Source organism: Pseudorasbora parva, chromosome 23, assembly GCF_024679245.1.
Source record: "Pseudorasbora parva isolate DD20220531a chromosome 23, ASM2467924v1, whole genome shotgun sequence".
NCBI classification, from domain to species: Eukaryota; Metazoa; Chordata; class Actinopteri; order Cypriniformes; family Gobionidae; genus Pseudorasbora; species Pseudorasbora parva.
Genome location: NC_090194.1, coordinates 4,075,909 through 4,100,747, shown reverse-complemented (window position 1 = coordinate 4,100,747; position 24,839 = coordinate 4,075,909). Strand labels below are relative to the sequence as shown.

General features: G+C 37.9%; 1 protein-coding gene across 9 annotated transcripts in view; it reads left to right on the top strand.

Annotated features, from left to right (window-relative positions):
* ntm (neurotrimin) overlaps positions 1–24,839 on the top strand; it is a 399,798-nt gene that overhangs the window by 310,267 nt on the left and 64,692 nt on the right. For all 9 annotated transcript variants that reach the window (XM_067432674.1, XM_067432675.1, XM_067432677.1 and 6 more), the window contains one exon: positions 21,609–21,841. In XM_067432674.1, coding sequence (XP_067288775.1) covers positions 21,609–21,841 — 233 coding nt within the window. The remainder of the gene's footprint in view (positions 1–21,608; positions 21,842–24,839) is intronic.

Genomic DNA, 24,839 nt, shown 5'->3' with positions numbered 1-24,839 from the left:
TATTATTTTAACTTTTATTTCTTCATTTATTATTGTATTGTCATTATTTACATTTATGCCTTAAGCAGACACTGCACTTGCATTCATATTTGTTTTTTGTTTTAGCATATGGCTTTGTATCAGTAGAAACCCTGGAGTATATTCAAATGATCGTGCTCCCCCCTCTTATATCCCCCTGAGACAAATTTCTCTCGTGACGCAAATTGACAATATTTGCGTCATCTTTGGAATGTTTGCCCAGAGGCTAAAGACTACAGCCAGCAGAGGGAGCCATTTCCGCATGTTTTCAACTCGTGCGGGGGAATGGAGATCACACTTACAGCACAGCTCAGCTACAGGCATTAATTTAAACGGATGCTAAGCAATGTAAGTGTTTTAACTTCTCAAATTAATTTCTATGGAAGTTAAGCTTCAAAAGGCATGAACTGAAAACGCGTTGTGAATGTATGGCGCGAATGTGGTCGCGATTATTTCAGCTCTCATCACGAGAGCTCATCAGCTCATTTATGACGTTAAATGTAATCTGACTCCTAATATGAGTCTGCTGTGAGACTCACGCGGCAACTCGATCATTATATTGAACAGACACGTTCAGTATTTAATTGTACTTTCTGAACTCAGTCACTGTAATCCAGTAGCGGTGGCTTTGGGAGTGGCCTCACAGGGCAGCGAAGCATTCTGGGAATTGTAGTCTTTCATCCCCATGAGACAAAAATACATTTTCTGTCTTTTCTCAGTCTAGAAAGCACCAAATTCAAAAATAATTTTACATTTCTACTACATTAATGACCCAGTTTAAATACAGATTCATCTTTCCAGCGCTGAAGTATCCCTTTAATTTATACTGCTTAATTGCAAGAAACTGTGAATCACAGATACAACTTGCTTATTACATTACATTTATATATACAGTATACCACACTAATCATGATGACAGTGTTAAAGTTCAATGTGGCTCTGAATTATACAATCCATATTTTATTCACATTTTGTGGCACTTTGCATCATTAGAAGAAGAATGTAGATGTTCCAGAATCATTAACAGAATCAAATGTCATGAAAATCATTGGGTTCAAATTATTCAAAAGGCTGAGCTTCAGGCTGCAACCAAATGGTTACATTTTGCGACCTTTTTTCCTGCTGGTGTGACTATATTTTGTTAGAGGTTATTCATCTCAGGATTTGTACAACATTCAAGCACTTTTCAAGGGCTTTCAAGTGCTTCACACTTTTTCCTGCTCTTAAAAGCTCTAAATATTATCCAATTTTAATGATATTCTTAATATGGTGATTTGTAAAATGAAAGGTTTAAAGCTATAGCTCACTTTGTGGCAAACAGACACTTACACGAAATTACCACTATAATCAGCAGAAGATGGCAGAGGAGCACTTATTAGCAATTTCCACTCCTTGATATATGGAAAAAACGTTTCTTCGAATTGTGACTGAATTACAGAGAAAACAAGTGAAGTGCTCCTTTTATAATCAGTATGTATGTATATATCAGTAGTATGAGTATTCAGTATGAGACTATTAAACAACAATGGTACATTTAAGAGTAGGATATAAAAATGTTGCCTGTAAAAATGTGTTTTTGCCCATTACTGTTGCTAATAAAAGTTATTTTTATCTGCAATTGCTTTCCTGGTAAATTTCCATTCAACAAGCATGTGATATTTAGTAACTGCAGTTATAAACAAAATGCAAAACAATAGTACTTTTATGATTACATTAACTTACATTAACCGCTATAGCAGACCTGCCGTATAGCAATCTATTTCACTATTTTTCTTTTGTGTTTCCCCTATTTAGTTCCCATATAATGATAATTTACAATGAATCTACAGATCTGAGAAGCACGAATCATTAGAATATGTCCTTTCCTGTAGCTCAAACTGTAGAGTGTGGCGCTAGCAACGCCAAGGTCATGGGTTCGATTCCCAGGGAAAGCAAGAACTGACAAAAATGTAAAATGTGTACCTTAAAATGCAATGTAAGTCGCTTTGGATAAAAGCGTCTGCCAAATGCGTAAATGTAAATATGTTAATCAGGCCCTAGTGATCTTCTACCAGCCAATACCTGTCTAAATGAACATTCTTAAAGACTGCTCATCATCCCAGCATGATTTGGTTGGGTTGGTTTGGATTTGCATTCTGAGGTCTTTCTCTGAACACTTTCTTTCTGATTAAAACATCTGGCCACTGCGTAGTTCTACCTGCACATCTGTCGAGAGGGAGCGCTCTGCATGAATCTTCTTCATCACAGAGGTATAGCTGACAATCACTCTGACAGGAAGAGGGAGAGATGGAGGGAATGATTTATTAAAGCTGGAGAAATGGCTCACAGACCACGTCCGGACCGTCCGTATCATGCAAGACCTCGCGAAGAGCTGTCCGTTTCAGCGATCCTTCCTTGAGAAGGGAAAAGAGCAGCGATTACCCGCCTCCATCTTTTGCCAAAAGTGTATGTCGCAAGCCCTTCCTTTGCTCCCAGCTCAGCATATCTTTTTTTACATCCTTGACTTACCTGATAAGATGATCCCAGACACCTAAGATAGAAGTCTGGTCGTTGTGTATAGCGAGAAATCACCAAGGACCCCGGCTGACGATAATTAAGGTTATTAGACATATAAATACTATGGAAGCCACAGGGACCCATTCCGGAGTGATGGCAGGTGTCGATGCTACTGCGAGTGTGCCGTTTAAAAATATTGTCTCTTAAAATATCTCCCTTCTGACATTTATCTTTGCGCTCTCTGGAGTCATAGCCCAGAGAGATGGCAGAGACAGACCAGGCACATTTGTGAAGTCATGCACCTCATTTTCCAACTCTTTATCTCCTACTGTGTGCATTTAATATGGAGTGCTGCATAATACATTTCTGTCCTTTAATGTGAGCTAAAATCACCTTTCAAATGGCCAAATGCTTAGTGTACATATTAGGCACACAGACATTTTGTTACATTACCATTTTAAAGTTTAAAGCTAATTTGAATGAATGTTTTAATGGGAGGAATGTTCCTGTCATGTCACTGCAGTTAGACAGCTGTCACTAGAGGAAGCAGAACAGGAAGGGAATGTCTCATTTCAAACTAAGTCCTGTAAGGTTGTGAAACAAGAAATCCTTCTTATTCTCAACAGGTTCTGTTTTTAAAAATAACCCAGTGATTTTCATGACAATTGGTTCCGCTAACGATTCAAGAACATCTGCATTTTTCTTGCTGTAATGCAGAATGGCATAAATTATGGAACGTATGCATCTGTCACAACGCTGTGTCGTAGAATACACACAAACGCAATGATGATGGCAAAAGGCAGTATTTAATAAATCAACATGAAGAGAAAAGCCTACAGCACATCTAACATGAACGAGACCCGACAGCAATGAACACACAGAGACAGATGAACTTTAGTATACATGCAAACAAGGATAACTCGTGACACACACCTGAAGTGAATGATGAACAACCATGACAACAAACTCAACTGGGGAACAAATTCCAAACGAGTTCAGTTGTGACAGCATCATAATGACAAGTGTGAATGTTTATTTATGACTATATTGTGCATGATAATAAACTAGCAACTTTTGCAATTAAATGTGTAAATTCATGTTTAGTCATGTTTGCAAAAAAAAAAAAAAAAAACGAAGATAACTTTATTGATGAAATCTCAATTGGAATATCTGATTTTGAGGGGCTTACTTGACTGATTTAAATTTTTATATATATGTGTGTGTGTGTGTGTGTGTGTGTGTGTGTGTGTGTGTGTGTGTGTGTGTGTGTGTGTGTGTGTGTGTGTGTGTGTGTGTGTGTGTGTGTGTGTGTGTGTGTATTAGAATTGTAATATATTATAATTTATCATATATTAGAACTGCACGATTCTGGATAAAATGAGAACCACATTTATTAATTTTTTTCTCAAAAGAGAATCTCATGATTCTGAATAAACTACTAAACAAAAACAAAAAAAAGGATTAATTCACAACAGAATTAAATAATTCTAAAAAATAATATTTTTTTCCACTAATTCAATAGCCCATAGTCAATTATTCTGCTGACCATGGTTACTACACCTCAAAACATTATTCAGATGGTTTATTTCAAGACTTTTGTCAGGTTTTGTCTTTAAAACGCTTGTGTGCAGGACTAATTTCTTAAGTTTTCTTGCTTTTTGTACATAATTAAACATATTTTTGAGGGAAAAACATGGACATATTTATCCTATTATTTACTGTATTTATTTAGCTTGCTTTTGTCATTGTGGGTTTTGGTTCTAAATAACTGAAATCATTTGGCGGAGTGATATGGAACTGTAATGTGGTCGAGCAACCCGATCACACATAAATGCGTATAAATAGTACGAGTGTGCAATGTCGTGGAATGTATACGCCAAAACTCATTTTAGCGTGCATATGATACGCAGTTTTTGGCGTATAAATGACACGCTCTTGGCTAGGTTTAGGGTGGTGGGGTGGGGGGTTCGTATGTATAATATGCCATAAAATGTGTGTCATATGCACGCGAAAAACAGCGTGCCATAGACACGCCAAAATGAGTTTTGGCGTATACATTCCACGACATTGCACACTCGTACTATTTATACGCATTTTTGTGAGAATAGCCTGGGTCAAGACCTGCTGGAACTACTTTCACTGTGCAATTCCCTGAAAATAACTGCACACCCTAGAATGTTCATCAACCAATCAGATTCAAGTGTTCAACAGCCCCGTAGTATCACGTAATTCAATGTAATGATAAAATATAATTGTTAATTGAAGTGCCAAGTTACTTTCAAATGTCATCAGTGTTTTTATCCAGACTATAAACTTTTATGCCAGTAAGAATATTTGTGACAGAAATAGCGATACTGTGTAGTGAAGCGGATGTGAAGCTGTTTTTTTACCTACAAATGATAAATGATTTCTCTGGGTCAGCAGCAGTGCAAGTGCAAAGGTTTAATAGACACAGACGAATCTTTGTTATTTAGGAATGAGATCGCGTGGGTGTTTGAATCAAGACGCATACACACATACAGACATACATACATACATACATACATACATACGTGTATATCTCATTTTTTATTAATTATATATAATCTAGAGAATAAATAAATATAATAAAATCTTATTATATATAATACACCATTTCCAATATATATTTTCTTCTTGATTTCCCACCTCAAATGGTTATAGCAATCAGTGTGCTCAAATAAGACTTAGTATAGAGTCAAATGGATATTAGTCAAATGTGTGTGGTTTCTGATATGAGCTTCATGGATTTTATCATTTCAAAGCTAATAAGGAGTAACTAGTGTAGGTGGTTATGTAATTTTCCAGCATTACATAAAGTTCTTACAGAACTCTGCATTCTCTCCCCCTCACTCCTCCTCCATCTCTCCACAGGAATCAATTGTGTGTTCTTCTGCTCTGTGAAGATCTATGTGAATGGTTATTGAGATGGGTCACCTTTGCTCTGTCAGCCTTGACCTAAACTCAACCCCAGCAATAACGGTCATTTACAAAAATGAGATGAATTGTATGATTTGTGAAGAGTATGCGCACATTTCTCAGTACACTGAACCTTGAGAATGAATTGGTATATCATGAACAATGTTCAAGACAAGAGGTCATGTTTAGGTTTAACTAAACGGGGGAGTTTTAATGAAAGAAGCTGGACTGTTAATCTGTATCAAACTCTTGTGCAACTTTACTCAACCTCTCCTATATGGGATTTTGAGAGTGAAAAGAATCATAAATTCTATCTTTATGTGGTTTGCAATATTTTTTAATGAATGTTCAAATTTGGCTTGTTACCGGATTAACACAGGTTATTTTATTTCAGCTCCATTCTTTCCTTGTTCTAAATGGAATTAAAAAAGGCAACTAGTTGTTCAGGGTTCAGCTTTTATTCCATTTTTAGTTGAGTTAGTTAACCTTTTTCACAGTGACTCAGATAATCGTCCTACCAATGGCTTGGGCATAGACCTCCCTGTGCAGCCAATTAAACTGTGTCACTCTGGAAATGTGCAGGAAGAAGGTATGGTAAATGAAGATCGATGAAGAGGAAGCACTGGCTGTTATTTATAGGCTTTACATGGCTGTTAGGCCTGACCTGCAGTTTACCCTATGGCCTGTTGTTCCTGACCAGTGGCAGAACTGTGGAGAATTACACCGTTTTGTGTTTGACTGCTCTACATACAGGCAGTGAAGGTTTCATTTGGTAACACACGGTGTGTTAGTGGTTTGAAACATAAAATAGATTTTTAGTGGTGCATAGTGCAACACACTAATATAGTATAAACCCACTAGTACCATTCAGAGGTTTGGGGTCTGTAGGTATTTTACTGACCCCACATCTTTAAGCAGTTCACATTCTTTCAGACTGTGTATGTATTAGTGTTTGGGATTTTTAAGTGTCATTGCTATACCAGTAGGCGGTGACAAGTGAATGACCAGGCTCGATGCAAGTGTTTTTTGGTATTTTCAGCCGGACGCGCTTATCATTTTCATGTAAAAGCGCCACGTTGTTTAAATAGCAAATGTACTCACGCTCATCTGTTCACCCATGGTCTGAAAACCAGGTGTGTTCAGTCGTATTGTTGGCGTGCTGCTATTTTGAGGAACTGAAAACGACTGCACCATTGACCAACACAAACCTGCTCTAAAGCCAATAACTTTATATATATATATATATATATATATATATATATATATATATATATATATATATATATATATATATATATATATATATATATATATAAATTATTATTATTTAAAGGCTGTGTTAGTAATATGCACCAATAATCACATACACTCTGATTATTACACACACAGGGACACTGGCGGCAGCACACACAATTTTAAAATATAAAAAAATAAAAGGATTCCTCTCTGGAGAAGCGTTCAGTTTTTCCGTCGCAAATTCCTCCATGTAAGTAGTAAATCCGCCGTGGTGCGAGCGCAAAGGAAATGCTTTTAAATGGGAGATGACTGATTGGATTATTGCGTGTGACACCCAAAACACACCCGCGACTCATTAAGTGATTAGGGACAACCCTTTTGGACCATGTGCCCAGGACGCTGACTGTTTTTTCCTGTCGTTAAACTATAGCAAAAGTTGCTTCAGACCATGTGCTCATGTCGATTTGCTAAAAAACTTGATACTTTATAAAGCGTAAGCCATCGAACATACAGCCTTGCAAAGTAGAATTATTTGAGGAATTCACACTTACAAATAAGTCTGATATAATGAATGGAATGCATATTTGGCCAGTAGAGGGCTACGAGCTCTATATTTGGCCGAAACCAGAGCACTCCCCCCGTGTCTCTGGTTAGGAGTGTGTGGAGGACAGGGTGGTGGAGGGATGTCTGTTTTGACTCGCCATGAGCATATTTGCAACCTCCGCATACAAACGATGATAAAATTTGCATGATACGCACTGTACGCTGACCCTCACGTACGCATAAAAAGTGAAGCATACTTTGGCTTTAACAAAACAAGTGACTGTTTATAAGTGATTCATTGAATCATTCACTCAGCTGATTCATTCAAAAACACTGATTCATTCTGAAATGGGCTGTGTGTTACTCAAGGGCATGCAACAGGTCTGATTTTGCTTAGAAAAAAATGTTTTCTGTTGAAAAAATCCATTAAAAGGACAGTTCTCCCTGAAATGAAAATAAAGCCATCTTATCCTCACCCAACTGTTGTTCTATGTCCTTCTATCCTTTTCTGACCTCAAAAGCAGGAATTTTAATAAATAGTCATGCACGCGCTCCTTCCTATAATGGCAGTGAATAGCGACCAGGCTAAAACATTACAAAAAACAGTGTTTTGACTGAATAATACTGGGGGGGTTTTCTCGCAAAACCTTATTGTATGCCTCCTGAACACTTTTCCATATATGACACAAGTATCCCTGTATCATTGCGTGATTCTTTTGTATATTTGTTGTAATGTTTAGCCCGGTCGCCATTCGCTGCCATTATAGAAAGGAGCGCGTGCATGATTAATTCCTTCTTTGGAGGATAGAAGGACATCAGCATTAGAACAACAGCAGTGTGAGTAAAAGATGGCTTTATCTTCCTTTCAGGGTGAACTATCCCTTTAAGTGTGTCTTCACACTTTGCTTGGGTCGTTTGGCCCTAAATGGGAAAAAAAAATTCCATTTAGTCATCCTGGTCCACTTAGCATTAACATTGGCATTTTAACATTGAACCTAAAGATACTGACCTAAAGGCATAGGGAAGTGTTCACAATCTGATTGGTTGGCTATTAATATGCATATTTTGTGACTGGACTTACCGAGCATTCCCACTCTTTGTATGTGCGTAGCATACATATGTTGGTATTTTAAGCTCCTGAGAACTTGTGAAGAGCTTATAAAATGTCAAAACCACGGCAGGAATCCCTCCGTCACACACACAATAACCAAGATCTGAGAGGAGACAAAGTTCTGATGCCTGTACCGAGCTGTGATGGGCAACGTTACAACTATGATAAGAAGAAACCAATATGCTTATTGAGCATTCTGTCGTTTTTAGGGTCGCATCTTCCTGTTGTTGGTTCATTTATATGTCTTTGGTCCATGTTGCGTTCATATATATTCAAACCGTACCAGAGTTTTTTTTGGAAGCGGGCCGAGGGCCTATCTGTTTAGCGGTCTTGATGAACTTGTTCAGTGCACACCAGGGTTCAGAAGGCAGCGTTCACACTCATTCAAATGAACCGCACTAACAGAGCAATCGTTCGTTTTAATACAACCAAACATGCCAAGTGTGAACTTAAGCTTGGAACATACTCTACACAAAAAAAAAAAATTGTTTGTTTTCTCGAGGTGGCAAGAACAAGAACAAAGTTCGTTCTGGCCAGTACATGCCGTACTTCACGTGAAAAGCAGGTGCCGGTAAAACAAAAGTAAAAAAAAGAAAAGAAAAGCAAGCTCTGTTGGGCATGAAATGAGTGTAATGTTAATTGTCGGGATATTCCTTGATGACTAGCCTGGTTCACCAGAGCGAGGCTGGTACCGAGAGGAGAGTCCAGCCCTCCATCACACTTTCCAGTCGAGACTCAATGACTTTGAAATTCTAATGGGTATTATTTGCAAAGGGCACCTTCATTTGCGTGACACCACTCCAGAAGACAAGGTGATTTTCAGCTAAGCTGTAATCCTCCTGCGCCGTTTGCCACTGAGGTTCGCCGACTTCAGATCAGTGTGAACACACAGCGGACTGGTCACACTTTGTTTTTACCAAAGCAAATCCAAACGATTATTTAATTGTTCATTAATTGCGTGGTTGTAGTTTCGCTTGTTTCTAATTTTGGTTTGTGCCATGGAATGTAACAAGGTGACTGTCATGCTCTTTGAGGATGCAATTAGAGCACAATTGCTATATTGTGTGGGATGAACATGCGTTGCAGCTTGTTGAGGTTCAGGGAGTCATTTTGTTCTTGTACAGGGGTGGGCGATACTTCATTTTACAATAACGATACATATCACAATATAGTTATATTTACTTGAAATTAGGTTTTTATGATGCATAAAAATGCTTGATACCATTGAAATTTCATAATTCTTATCACCATTTTCAATGTCATTAAAAAAAACCTAATACTAGCCTTAAAAATCTGCTTAAAGTGCGAGAAATAAAAAAGAAATTTTTTAACAATTGAACAAAAACACAAATCAAATAGACCTCAAAGAATTCAAGGACTAGAAATTCCAACGTATAAAAAAATGCTAGTCTTTACTATGTAATATATTTATTCTTATTAAAGTTACAGAAGTGATTCAGTCAAGAGCAGAGATTTTCTCTCTTTTGTTGTTTGATTAGCAGTAATAATGACAGCAAGTACATTTGGACGCCGTCAATTTAAGACAGACTGCGCGGATCCAATATACTCTTTAAGCCCAATAGGCAGCAGAGATATCCAGCTGCAGCCCCGCAGAACACCAGTTTCTCTACCCATACACATTGTTTTCATATGGATTTTAATCGGATTGATGTCTATAATATTTGACAACAATACTTTTAAATAAAGTTACTTTTCAATAACATTGAACAAGAGAAACATTTAAGCCATTAAGATGTGAACAGAAGCATGAAGGAGAATGTGTTGAGTAGTGTGTGTGATATTATAATGTAATTATAAAAGTTAAACTTTTATATATTTTAGAATTATTGCACACCAAATGAAATATTTCAGGTCTTTTATTGTTTTAATACTGATGATTTTGGCATACAGCTCATGGAAACCCCAAATTCCTGTCTCAAAAAATTTACATGAATTAAATTATTAAATTTCATCCGACCATTAAAAAAGAAAAGTGTTTTTAATACAAAAAAAGTCAACCTTCAAATAATTATGTTCTTTTACGGTCGGGAATCGTTTTGCAGAAATGACTGCTTCAGTGCGGCGTGGCATGGAGGCGATCAGCCTGTGGCACTGCTGAGGTGTTCTGGAGGCCCAGGATGCTTCGAGAGCGGCCTTAAGCTCATCCAGAGTGTTGGGTCTTGCGTCTCTCAACTTTCTCTTCACAATATCCCACAGATTCTCTACGGGGTTCAGGTCAGGAGAGTTGGCAGGCCAATTGAGCACAGTAATACCATGGTCAGTAAACCATTTACCAGTGGTTTTGGCACTGTGAGCAGGTGCCAGGTCGTGCTGAAAAACCAAATCTTCATCTCCATAAAGCTTTTCAGCAGATGGAAGTATGAAGTGCTCCAAAATCTCCTGATAGCGAGCTGCATTGACCCTGCCCTTGATAAAACACAGTGGACCAACACCAGCAGCTGACATGGCACCCCAGACCATCACTGACTGTGGGTACTTGACACTGGACTTCAGGCATTTTGGCATTTCCTTCTCCCCAGTCTTCCTCCAGACACCGGCACCTTGATTTCCGAATTACATGCAGAATTTGCTTTCATCCGAAAAAAGTACTTTGGACCACTGAGCAACAGTCCAGTGCTGCTTCTCTGTAGCCCAAAAGTGTCTTGACCTGGGGAATGCGGCACCTGTAGCCCATTTCCTGCTCACGCCTGTGCACGGTGGCTCTGGATGTTTCTACTCCAGACTCAGTCCACTGCTTCCGCAGGTCCCCCAAGGTCTGGAATCGGTCCTTCTCCACAATCTTCCTCAGGGTCCGCTCACCTCTTCTCGTTGTGCAGCTTTCTTTGCCACACTTTTTCCTTCCCACAGACTTCCCACTGAGGTGCCTTGATACAGCACTCTGGGAACAGCCTATTCGTTCAGAAATGTCTTTCTGTGTCTTCCCCTCTCGCTTGAGGGTGTCAATGATGGCCTTCTGGACAGCAGTCAGGTCGGCAGTCTTACCCATGATTGCGGTTTTGAGTAATGAACCAGGCTGGGAGTTTTTAAAAGCCTCAGGAATCTTTTGCAGGTGTTTAGAGTTAATTAGTTGATTCAGATGATTAGGTTTATAGCTTGTTTAGAGAACCTTTTCATGATATGCTAATTTTTTGAGACAGGAATTTTGGGTTTTCATGAGCTGTATGCCAAAATCATCAGTATTAAAACAACAAAAGACCTGAAATATTTCAGTTGGTGTGCAATGAATCTAAAATATATGAAAGTTTAATTTTTATCATTACATTATGGAAAATAATGAACTTTTATCACACATGCTAATTTTTTATTTATATATATATAAATATGTGTGTGTGTGAGATCCAGCTAATTATCTACAATGTATTAGATCTGTGTGTTACTAATTAAACCTCATCTTCATCTATTTCTGGATGTCTGGGTGGTTGTGAGTAACGGCAGGGCCGGTGGGATGCCTCGAGTGGTTTGGCCTTGTGTTAGACAGACCAGCAGAGGTAATTTGCTCCGCTCAGCTTGGTTCAGCCTGACTACCATCACTGCAATCTGAGGATCATGAGTGCACAATATGGAGTGATGCAGAAAATCATATCAAATAGTGTAGCCTCTCATATTTCTTTCATCACATCGTGAGTGAGAACGAGAGATGGAGAAGGACAAAAGCACAGACAACAAGATAGAAATTTGTGTGTGTGTGTGTGTGTGTGTGTGTGTTTGCACAGCAAATGGTCACGGCAAGAAGAAACCGCAGTGAGTCCTGACAATGTCAATTGTTTTTTTTACCCAGCCCAGAGAAAGGATTCCAGTTCCCTTAACAGTTGTTCCAATACCTCTTTCAAAGCCCAGAGAGAGCAGAAGTACACAGATATTGCTCATCTCCCCGTGCCTTCTGAGACCGGCTGGATTGTAAAACTGGGGCTCGTACCCAAATGAATACTTTACATTATATTATTTTAACTGGAACAGGATGCTGCTACTTCATTCCAGATAGTTGAAAGGTTAATGATACTACACTGTGAAGCTGCTTTGAAACGTTCTGCATTGTTTAACCTGCTGGCTGTCACTGTCCACGTATGAGGACATTATATTTTAGTGAATTTCTCTGACATCATACATGTCACAGTTTTCAATGTCATGTAAAGAGCACATCCAGGGCTATTCAGAGATACTGTTTTTTCATTACATGTTGCTCTAAGAACACATTAATATGCAAATTAGATACAGTGTATAGACTGTAATATGTCTGACGCTGTAGTATAATTCACTCTTCCAATTATTCTTCTGAATCAGTTCCTGGTTCAAACATATGGCTGAATTAAACCAGTATTTCCACTTGCCATTGTGCCGTGTTTACTACAGTAACTTGAGTAAAGTTAAGCGAATGGATCTCTGAGCTGGTGTGAGTGATTAAAGGCAGGGCTCATTTACATATTCATAGATTTGCATACTAAATGAAGCGAGGGAGTTACATTCAATCTATTTTAAAGCATGGAAAACTTATTTTCACATGAACAAAACATTTAAATAAATAATTTTGGTGATTAAACATGATTGACTACAGCGGACATCTCTGTAAACTTCTTTGTGAAATGAGTGATGGCGATTTATTACAGGTTGCAGTTTGCTGTCAGGTCATACTATACATTACATTTCTTTTATATCACAAAATAAAAAGTGCTAAATGTGCCACATAAACCGTTCAAAAGATCATACCAAACACTCTCTCCTAGCATTAGGATCCTTCAGAGATCTGTAAAACTATAAATGGAGCATTTTTACACAGTTCATTGATCTGTTTGATTTCAAAAGATGAAGTTCTGAAAGAAAAATAACTTTGATCCCTGCAAGCACTAAAGTGCACTGGAATGTCTCTTGTTTTGTGCTAAACTTTTAATTAATATTACTTTGTTAGTCGGTGGATATTAAATATATGTTTTGATGAACGCATACCGTTGAAAAGTGGTCTGAGAAGTTCTTTCACCTCGCGACCCATGCAGCCAAGAGGCTGAGCGATCCCCATAGTAACGCCAACCCTCACCATATGATGTTAGATAAAGGAGCAAACTAATGCCTCTGTGGCGCAAGTCAGTCTGTGAACCAAAGCTCTGTTTCAGCTAGTTCAGCCCGTTTTAGAACCTCTTGTTCCTTTAAACCTTGAAGATTTTCTTCACCATTGTATTTCAGCGCTGTGAAGTTGTTAATTTCAGTGCATTTAAAATCTCCTAATGAAATGATTGATTAGCACTTTGTGCACTTAAAGACTTCAAAATGAATGAAAATAACTCAATCACCCTTAGTATCCACTTATAGGAGTGAAAGGGGAATGAGTCAGCTCATAAAATCTGAAATCAAAGCGAGCGAGCGAGCGAGCGCGTGCAGACCCACAAGACCCCTTGAGAGCAAAATGTGTGCTCTGTACATCCAGCATTGTACTTCAGAAAACATGAAAACAATCAAGTTGTTCCGTCTGTCTGTGGTGACAGTTTATTCAACCCCTTTGCTATGCTGCCATAGTGTGTGTGTGTGTGTGTGTGTGTGTGTGTGTGTGTGTGTGTGTGTGTGTGTGTGTGTGTGTGTGTGTGTGTGTGTGTGTGTGCGTGTGCGTGTTTGGGACAAAAATCAATACATCCTTACCATCCAGGTAGCAGCAATGTTCTGTCTTGACTGAACTCTAACTCCCTGACAGTAATGTTATTTGGAGGTAATCCAGTGTTATATATTATAGCTTTTTTTCTCTATAGACCTTCGATGCCAAATCAATCCCTTTCTCCAAAGTAAATTAATAATGAATGCCCTCTCTTGTTCATGTCACAAGGTAGCCAAAGGGGGCTGCGGAAAGATTTATTTTCACAACCGCACTTGGTTTGATACCCGATATATTTTTGCCCTCCACAAGTACAGTAGGATATGCTTGATGCATTGCTAGCTGACAGAGTCGGATCCGTGACTCCAATGCGACGTGCACTGAGAACGAATGCCCAAAGTAATTCTAAACTAACTAAAAAAGCATTTCACAATAACATGATGACACTGCATTAAAAATTAACTCCTTGTAATCTGCACTAGGATGAGAATAGTCAACCTCCCCCCAGAAAAATATTGATATTTTCCCAGAGCGCATGCATTTCGGTGTCGAGGCGAAACATGGACGAGGACTGCGCTTGTTTATTCTGCATGCTTAATTTTCCCCGCCCTTGGATGCTTTTCATTGCACTGAAAGGGTAGACACTTTATTTGGATTAAAATGGTTTGCTGTCTGCTCTTCTCTGATAAGGGAATATAAGGCGGAGTTATTTATTAATTTATGTATTTGTTGCATTGTGCTGATTCAGTGTGGCGCTATGAACATGCAGCTCAGACATGCTCTAGCGGCCGGAGATGCTACGCTACAGGTTTCCAGAAGATTCTGGCTGCTGAAGGTTAAGACTGATTGGATTGGATTCAGCCTCAGTGTCTTTCCAAGAGACTGTTATTATAATGCAGCATTTTATGGTGATGCTGTAAATAATAATTTAATATGATAGCTGAACCAACACCAACACTGTGCAGTCTCTACAGTGCACGTGTACTTAAGAGATAGTTCTATCAAAATCAAAATGACTATATTGTAATGCTGTGTTACTCCGTGACACAAGCAAATAGAGCCCATTATAATCAGTGATGCTGTCTACACTTAGATGCAGTTCTATTTCTGACATTCTTTAAGCGCTTACGCTATTTCTGACATGAGAAACAAATACATTTGCTATAAAAACATATATAAAGAATGAATTATAGTACATTGACGTAGCCTTATATCCTTCCATCGGCCAAGATGAATTAAACACTTGAGGCAAAAACCCTAATCCATTTACTGTGCTCAGTCAGTTAAAATGTTTGTCAAAGGAAGCAGGATTTACCGCTTACAGAAACCGAGCACGCCAATACAGCAATATTTGCCAACTTGTTGCGATAAAAACATTGAAACAGACAATTTCCAGTGACGTAAACTACTACTCACCTTTTCGAATACCTCATTTTTGAATGGCATTTAAATGCTTCGTCACACTATGGATGGATAAAGAAGCATTAATGTAGCGGTTTTCAGCATCAGAGTGAATGCTATATCTGTTTCCAGGCTTCAGGGCATTTGAAAATGATTTCTAAAGCTCAAAATATCATTCTCAAACTTAAATTAAAACATGGTAAAACAGGCACCTTTCATATTCTAGTAGCCTATGTCCTATGTTGGGAAAGTGTCTACTAAAATAAACATTATGTTTTTAATGTTTTTGAAAGAAGGTGGCTGAATGTATTTGATAAACAATATAGTAAAAAACACAAATATGAAATATTAGTACAGTTTAAAAGGGCTGTTTTCTATGTAAATAATAGTAAGCTGTAATTCATTACTGGGATCAAAGCTGAATTTTCAGCATCATCACTTCAGTCCTAAGTGGTATTTTTCATTAACTTAAGAATTTTTACACTTTTTATATGGACTGCTTTTATGGTAGGTATTGAACTTAAGTGATATTAAACTTCTCTGTATGAAAAAGAGATGTGTAAAAACTATTTGCCATTTGCATCAGAAAAGACCAATTTTAATGTAAACATCTATGTCAGACACATTCATTGTTAATGAGCAGATCAAAAAAAAAAAAAAAATACTTGCATTTATATTTCTGTATAAATAGCATATATATATATATAGTCATATCTAGTGATTGATTACATCTATATTTTCCAGTTGGCCAAATGTGAATTGATGCAATTTAATTCACAGAAATTTAATTTGGCCAACTGATGTAAAATTTAGATGTGATCAGTCAATTGGAGACCTTATTTATTTATTCTGTCTCTCTCTCTCTCTCTCTCTCTCTCTCTCTCTCTCTCTCTCTCTCTCTCTCTCTCTCTCTCTCTCTCTCTCTCTATATATATATATATATATATACTGTAAAAAGAAAAAAAAGGTCTCCAATTGAAAATTTTCTAATCATTTATTTATTTGCAAATTCTGTGTTGTGTATTTTCTGGTAATCAAATGAATACAACATTAATTTAATTAAACAAACAAAGTGCTGCACAACTGAACTTTAAACTGTTAGGCCTAACATAAATTAAATAACTGTGAACTATTTATTAAAAAAACTAAAGTTTTGATTATATTTATCATTATTACATTTGTGTTAGTTTCATAAATATATCATTAAAACATGTCTAAATTCTACTGTTTAATATTAATATATTTGTCAAGTGCAACCGAACTTTTATTTTGACGAGTTGCCATGAAGCTCTTTGAGTTTCTGTGTGTTTATGACATGACGGTAGTTTTTCTCAAATTAAACGGTAAAATGCTCGTGAAGTGACTCTCAGAGCGGCTCTGGAGATGGAGATGAAGCTGCTTCATTCGTTCATGTCCTCATATGAGATGGAAACGCGCTATTCCGTGTGTGTGTGTGAGAGAGGTAAATTAAGCCACGTGTCTGCGCCATTCATTCACACACACACACACACACACACACACACACACACACACACACACACACACACACACACACAGGACACGAGACAGTACATTACGGTCTTTTTACTGTTTAATCTTCGCAGAAACTACTCTATATGACTAGATGCGTTCTCAGTTACTGAGATTTGGCACTGACTAATTTTATGTGAATCGGTATTACCGACGTAATTCGTACGGGCATTGACAAGATGATGTGTTACAAATATGTCGATCTTGATTCAGTATCAATTGGTGAACTTGTTCAATTAGACTTGGACCGGGTGTGATGGGACGCTTTGTGTCAGAAAGTCCAGGGTCACTTTGTTGCTTTTTTTGTGTCTAGTGTGTCTTCTGAAGTCATATCTATGCGTCAGTGAAATTATAAAAATACTGAGTAATAGGAATCAACTTTATGTGCTTATAGGGTTACACCGTGTCCTAACTACATGCGATGGAATAACACAACACATGGCAATGATAATCTCAGGTAGTGTTTATGTGCTTTATTTAAAGGGATACTCCACCATTAATGTTAAAATCGTGTAATGTGAATTTGAATGTCATTTAGTGCTCCCAGCTTTGAATTTGTACTAAAAGCAATGGATAATTCACCTCAGAACACAAGGCTATTCTAGGACGAAGATATTTTTAGTAACTTTGTATTTATTTTTAGTAATGTTTAAGTTGTGTAATATTTGTGAATTAAATTATTGTAGGCTACTTATCCATTTCCTTGTGAGTGTCGTCAAGATTAATCTCTGGTGCTATATACTTGCTATGAAAGCCCACCACACGCTGTTCTGATTGGCTGTGGTTTTTGATTTATTTCTCTGTCACGTTGCATTTGGTGTGGACAGACAAGTTGCTGGAATCTTATCACGTTGCGTGTAGTTAGGATATGGTGTTAGGGTAGGATTAGGGTTTGGTTTAGGGTTAGTTGAGTGCAATTTGCCTAATTTATTACAGTTAGCTTCATACTTAATTCTAGTCAGAATATGAGTCCATTGGGCTGTAATTATGTGCCGTGTTTCAACCGAACCACGAAAGACCTCAATTGGATAGACCTACAACCAATCAGAGCAACGGAGCGACACACAAAGTTGGTTGTCAAATGTCAACAGAACTCAACTGCACTGTGTTGCCAAGTCTGCAGTTTTCCCGCGGTTTGTTTTCCATGTCACGGGTTGAAGTGAAGCAACCTCAATTATGTGATATATAGACCCAGGAACGTGAATTTTAGCAGGCAGCCTTGCCAAAATAACACAGATTTTACCCCCGAAATGTCATAATTACTCCTCTATGGATCAAGTCCTGACCAAACTGCCTGAGCTCAAATGTTGTGGGCGGGGCTGAGTTCGGCTGGCATCCAGGCTAAGTTACAGTAATACTATAGTAAAAATACATGTAACGTATAATAAGGACACATTAAAATAAAGTGTTACTGTTCAAATCATGGCTTCAGAAGACTTGGGATATAAAGCTTTTATGTCCTTTTTTTAACCTTGACATCTTTAGTACTCTACTTTACATTATCTTGACAAGAAAATCAGGATTTTCATCAAAAATCCATCTATTGTGTTCCACACTGAGCAAAGAAAGTCATGCCGGTTTGATTTTGAGTAAATATTAATGGCAGATTTTTCATTTTTGGGTGAACAGCTCCTTTAAACATACAGTCTTGCATAAGTGCAGTCATCTGTGTGTATATGCAAGCACACCAGCCGTGTGCATCGAAAGGCTGTTTGAACAGCAACACTTTTGTTTCCTGTATTATTTACCATATCATCCATGTCTACATGACTAATGTGTGAGAGCTTTGCTCTTTGATCCCATAAACTGTGTTTCATCGGAGGTTTCGTTCAATTACCGGTGCAACAGCTGCTTTTGCTTTGCATTTTTTTTCTATTATTCCAGCCAACTTTCAATGCCCTTGAGTGTGCTTTGTTACCCTGTTTGGCAACCGTGCGCTTTACATGCCAGTCGAGGCGTCTACTTCTATTATGGGTGGCTCTGACTTCCTTCTCTTGCATCCACCTAGGGAGACTTTTATTGAACCAGGTTTTTTTTTTGTTTGTTTTTTTACTTTTTGATGCCACAGATCCCCAAAATAATTTTCCTAAAAAAGGAGCTAAATATTATTGAATATTATTTTCTTGTTGCTACACCTAAATATTTCCATTATAGACCTATTTACACTTGGAAAAAAAATGTGAATGAATAAAATATTTCCTTTTAAAATCATTTGATAAAATGTAATGCATGTCACTTCATTCTATAAAACATTAAGTTTGAATTCATTTTATTTCTTTTACATACAAACATATTTTATGTTTTGTTATATTAAACACCCAAAATTTCAGGTGCGGCAACTGTCCGGAACTGTCTTTGATATAAAAAAAAAAAAAATCTTAGTCAAAAAATGTATTTAAACACTTTGAAATGTTATTTAACAACTGAAACTTGTTTTAACACATTGTTCAAATATGCATAACATTTAAAAAATAAATAAAATAAAGCTTTATTTTGACAGTTTAGGAGTGAGTTTATGGGAATTTTTGACCATTCTTCTAGAAGCTCATTTGTGAGGGGAGGCACTGATGTTTGGCGAGAAGGCCTTGCTCTCAGTCTCCGCTCTAATTCATCCCAAAGCTGTTCTATCGGGTTGAGCTCAGGACTCTGTGCAGGCCAGTCAAGTTCCTCCACTCCAAACTCACTCATCCATGTCTTTATGGACTGACACTTTGTGCACTGCACTGAGTTCCTCTCACTGGAACTAAGGAGCCAACCCCTGAAAAACAGCCCACACCACAATCCACTAAACTTTACACTTGGCACAATGCTTTACTTTACTTTACTTAACTTTATTTTATTTATGAAAAGGACCATGTACAATGCAGTCAGACAAGCACTGTTCTTCTGGCAACTGCCAAACCCAGACTCGTCCATCGGATTGCCAGACAGAGAAACATGATTGGTCACTTCAGAGAACATTAACCTAGAGCCCAGTGGTGGCTTGCTTTACACCACTGCATCCCACACTTTGGGAACCCATTTCATGAAACTCTCTACACACTGTTCTTGAGCTCATCTGAAGGCCACATAAGTTTGGAGGTCTGTAGCTATTGACTGTGACCTCAGCATGCACTGACCCCGCTCTGTGATTTTACGTGGGCTACCACTTCGTTGCTGTTGTTCCTAATTGCTTCCACTTTATATTTCCACTAACAGTGGAATATTTAGTAGTGAGGAAATTTCATGAATGGACTTTTCTTTTTACAGCTGGAGACTTCTCACAGCACCACGCTTGAGTTCACTGAGCTCCTGAGAGCGACCCATTCTTTTACACATTTTTGTATAAGCATCTGTATACCCAGTGTTTGATTTATACACCTGTGGCCATGGAAGTGATGGTGAACACCTGAATTCAGTGATTTGGAGGGGTGTCCCAATACTTTTGACAATATAGTGTATATACACACACACACATGCACTTTCCATTTTTTTCATTTCTTTTTTCAAATCATTTTATATGTATGATTATAGCTAATTTTTATCTGTAGAATCAATCTGTAGTTTTATTTAATTTTTATGCAATAATGATAATGCTTAATAATTGTGATTAATGTGATGTTTGATTTTTTATTTTTGCCATTTTGGTTAGTGTTGTAGAAATAGCAGCCTTATAGAGAAGCACAAGAGGAAGACCGATTGAAGAGGGCCGACTTTAATATTTCTGCGTGGGATGCCCTGCAGTGTATTATGAACCCGTCCACAGGGAAAAGGCTTGATCTTACTACTGATCTCCAGCATTCTCATTTAGTCTATTATAAGACGAGGTAGAGGCCAGTGCCGCAGCTTCCACTCCCATGAAAACGAACGCCTTTGCTTGTACCCCAGTACTTCTGCCCACCTGCCTAGGGAGAGAAAAGACACAAAGAAGCACATTTACCTCATCTGTCCCTGGCGCTTTGGATGTTGCCCTCTAGAAGCTAAAGTAGTTCACCGCTGCGCCTCTCACAGAATCAACTAAAAAGAGCGCGCAAGCATTATGACCATAATTGGCTTTAATGAGCATCAAATGCCTATTATTCGAATGTGTGCCAAAGTTTTTTTGGGCTGTGATGCTACCAGAGATAAAACAAAGATTGCATGAAAATTGTCCCTGCGTTTTATTGAATGCTTAATCAGGCAAGTAATCAATTAGGCGCATGATTGCTTTTGATTTTAATAGCCCTACAGTATATGAAGGGGCCCTTTTTTGGCCTCTGCTGCTAACTGTTAGGCATAGCTGTAATTAGACACAGCATGTCCTCATTTAAGGAAGGTCTGTAAGTAATTAGCATCTAATTCCATTGTATCCGTAATAAGGAGAGATGGCATTGTCTTTAAGTCGAAAGCACTAAGAGGCTGTTCCCCCCAGCCAGTTTAGCTTTAAATATTATCTGGGGGTCACTGAATTTAATAAACCCAATCTTCAGGAGGCTTTGGGGTTTTGATCGATGTCTTACCGTGTTGTTCTTTCTTGCTTAATATCTAGGGAATACATTCGCACTCGCTTCCGAAACAGATGCAGTCTTCCGACGCACAGTACCGCGGGGACTATTTGAATGAATGCTAATGAATATTTTGAATTTATCTTGACTCATGAATCCCAGTGCTTTAGTAACAAAGGCATGCACTGGTAATAATTCAGAGGGGAACTCTGCTCGTTGCGCACATGCTAATGCTAAAGGTTAAGTATTCTCTTTGGTTCTCTCTCTTCTCTTGTAGTTGCTCACAAGGGGACTTGGTGACACACACAGCATGGCTGAACAGATCAAGTATTCTGTACGCCGGAGAGGATAAGTGGTCTGTGGACCCCCGGGTGAGTTTGGTTACTCTGAACCAGGATGAGTTCACCATCAAGATTGAGGATGTGGACTTGGCAGACGAGGGCCAATACATCTGCGCGGTGCAGACTAGCAGCAGACCCAGAACCACGTCTGTGCACATCATCGTTCAAGGTGAGTTTTCAGATGTGTCACAGAGGAGAGCGATACGGGTGAATGCTTTTGTAAAGGAGTACTTCATTCAAAAATTGAAATGCTCATCATACTTGAAAAAGTCATCGCTTCTGTCGTTGTTAAATCTGTGTGAGTTTCTATAATCTTTCTAAATGAAATGTTTTTTAGCAGAATATGGTGTCGTTTTCTACAATGGAGATTGGAGTTGTAAAGCTCTAAAATGACAAAAAGAACCATGAAAGTGACACAAAAGTAGCCCATTTGAGTTGTGAGCTGTATTTCTAGTCTTCTGATGTCACACAAGAACCAATAGTTTTAAATCTTAGATGACAAACCATAATTTAATTAAACTTTAAACTGTTAAACAGATTTTCTTCAAATAACTCCTTCAATTTTAGTCCTTACATCACATGAAGCTATTGTGAGACTTCAGAAGACATGCAATATATAAAGTTGTAAGGACCACTGTTATGTATTTTTTGTTGGTTGTTGTCGTCAGTTTTGGAGCTTAATAGACACATTTCCTTACTATAAGAAGTAAAGGTCACATGTTGAGCTTCTTTGTTCTGTTGAACACAAAAGAAGATATTTTGAAGAATGTTTGTAACCAAGCAGATATAACACAAAAAATCTTTGACTATGCTTTCCCTTTATTATAATATATAACACAAAAAATATTTGACTATGCTTTCCCTCTATTATAATATAACTAAACAAACAAAACTCACCATCCTGTACAAAACAAAAGCCATTCAATAGTTGCCATTCAATTGGCAACTATACTCCGAAAGAAAAGGATAACCAAGAGAAAGAGCAGGGGCTCGTAACATTCATAAATGCACATAAATGTATCCACTAGATGCCTATTCAGAAATGTCAAGGAGCAGTCAAAAATGTGCAACCTCTTCCCGAGTGTCTGACTCCGGTTTAAACATGTAAGGCTGCACTCCTGGTTATTTCTGACGTTTTGGTTGAGTGAGATTTAGCTGTTTTGTTGTTGACGGAGTATTCGAAACTAGAGTAAAGGATCTGTGCTCTTCTGGAAGGGGTGCAGGAGGAGCAGCAGCTCATTTGCATTTAAAGAAACACACACACAAAAACTGTGGGATATTTTGAGCTGAAACATCACAGACACATTCTGGGGACACCAGAGATTTATATTACATCTTGTTAATCTAGGCATAATATGTCCCCTTTAAAAAGAAATGCAAATAATAAACTTAAGTGACAATTCGACACTGCCTCGATTGTGACAGTTCCTGTATCAACTGTGCAGCTCTTACAGTGCAGACTCGATGTGCTGATGTGAAGCCATTTGCACATTTTGAGAGGGAAAGAGAGCATGAGGTAATTCACTCACGCTGTTTGTGAAATTATTGCTCACAGAAAGGTTTCAAATGACTTTGTTATTTAATAAAGAAATATGAATTATACCTGCACCTTCATCATTATAATAATTTTTCCCGCGGCGACTCAAGATTGAGACAGCATGTCATGCCGTACCTCTCACGGCAGGCGCGCCTCTATAGAGGCCTCTTCTCAAAGTGATAGTCCACCAATAGTGATCGGTAGCTGATCATTCAACGCACCCCATGTCATCCACTGACTATTGTAAATAGTGTAACGATGTATGTATGAAGCGCAAAGAAGTGACTTAAACCAAGCCGATTTCTGTAGGTCAACACGTCGGATTTGTGTGACCAACTAGAACCCGTTGCAAAATCTTTGTGTGGAAATCTTTTGCCTTCTCACAAAATTTCAGGTCACGTGAAATGACTGGAATTCACCGACCAGTGGTAAATGTAGTCGACCCGTAATGCTCTGGATATTCTGCAATATTTTTTTTGTATTTCACGTAAGACAAAGTCATACAAGTTTATATGGCCATGAGGGTGAGCAAATGATGTCATACATTTGATTTGTAGGTGAATTATCCCTTTAATATGCTTGTGCATGAATGTGTGCACACAGTCTGCATGTTTAGATACAGTATCATTTTTAGGAGGCCATTTTTCAGTATCGGTTAGAAACACCTTGAACTCCAGTTACGATATTGGGTATTTTAATGAAGTGGATAATTATGTAATTAATGCTGATTGTGTAAAACCTTGGGGGTGCATTTTTTGCTCCTGATTTGTGGGTCCGGTATTAATATGATTGATGGCAGTGTCATTTCTGTGCAGTGATGCAGTAAGTCATAACAGTGCCGACTGGAGGTACTGTACACTGGCTAGAGATTTAGAGCACAGCAGCTCACCACTGCAGAATTCTGGCTTTCAATGCAAATTTCAGTAATACTGTGGGAACTTGTGATAATCTTTATGGTAGTTTATTGTTCATTCCAGCACTACTACTCCATTGAATTAACGATGAGGCCAACAAAAGATGTCATTGGCAAACTAGTGATGGTGGCTCCTCCTGACCAATATAATGCATCAAAATAATTTGTTAGAAGTGAATGTTCAGTCATTCTACATGACAAAATGAGCTTTTGAATGTTTATCCATAAACCTATCAACCTACCTATGAAATATGTGTCCCATGATATTTAGTGTGAATACGACAGTAGTGAAGTATTTTTACTCTACTGAAGTACAGTTTCCAAGCATCTTTACTTAGTGAGTGTTTTTCTGTTGAAAATGTTTGCTTCACTACCAAAGCATAATATTGTACTTTTTACTGCACATTTTATTAATAGAAGTATTTTTGTTTTACCTTTAATACTTCAGTACATAAATGTGAACTTTCTTACTTGTACTCAAGTAAAACTTTAAATTACTTAAAAAGTAAAAAAAAGCATTTGATTTATAATTAAGTATTAAATTATATTCCATTTGAAACACTGTGCAGTAAAACGTATAATATTATGCTTTGGAATGTTTTGAAGTAAAAGTTTTCCAAAGAAAAACGCTGATAAAGTACAGTCACTTGTGTGAGAAATGTACTAAAGCAGAGTAAAAATACTTCACTACTGTCTGCCTCTGTTCTTAACACATGA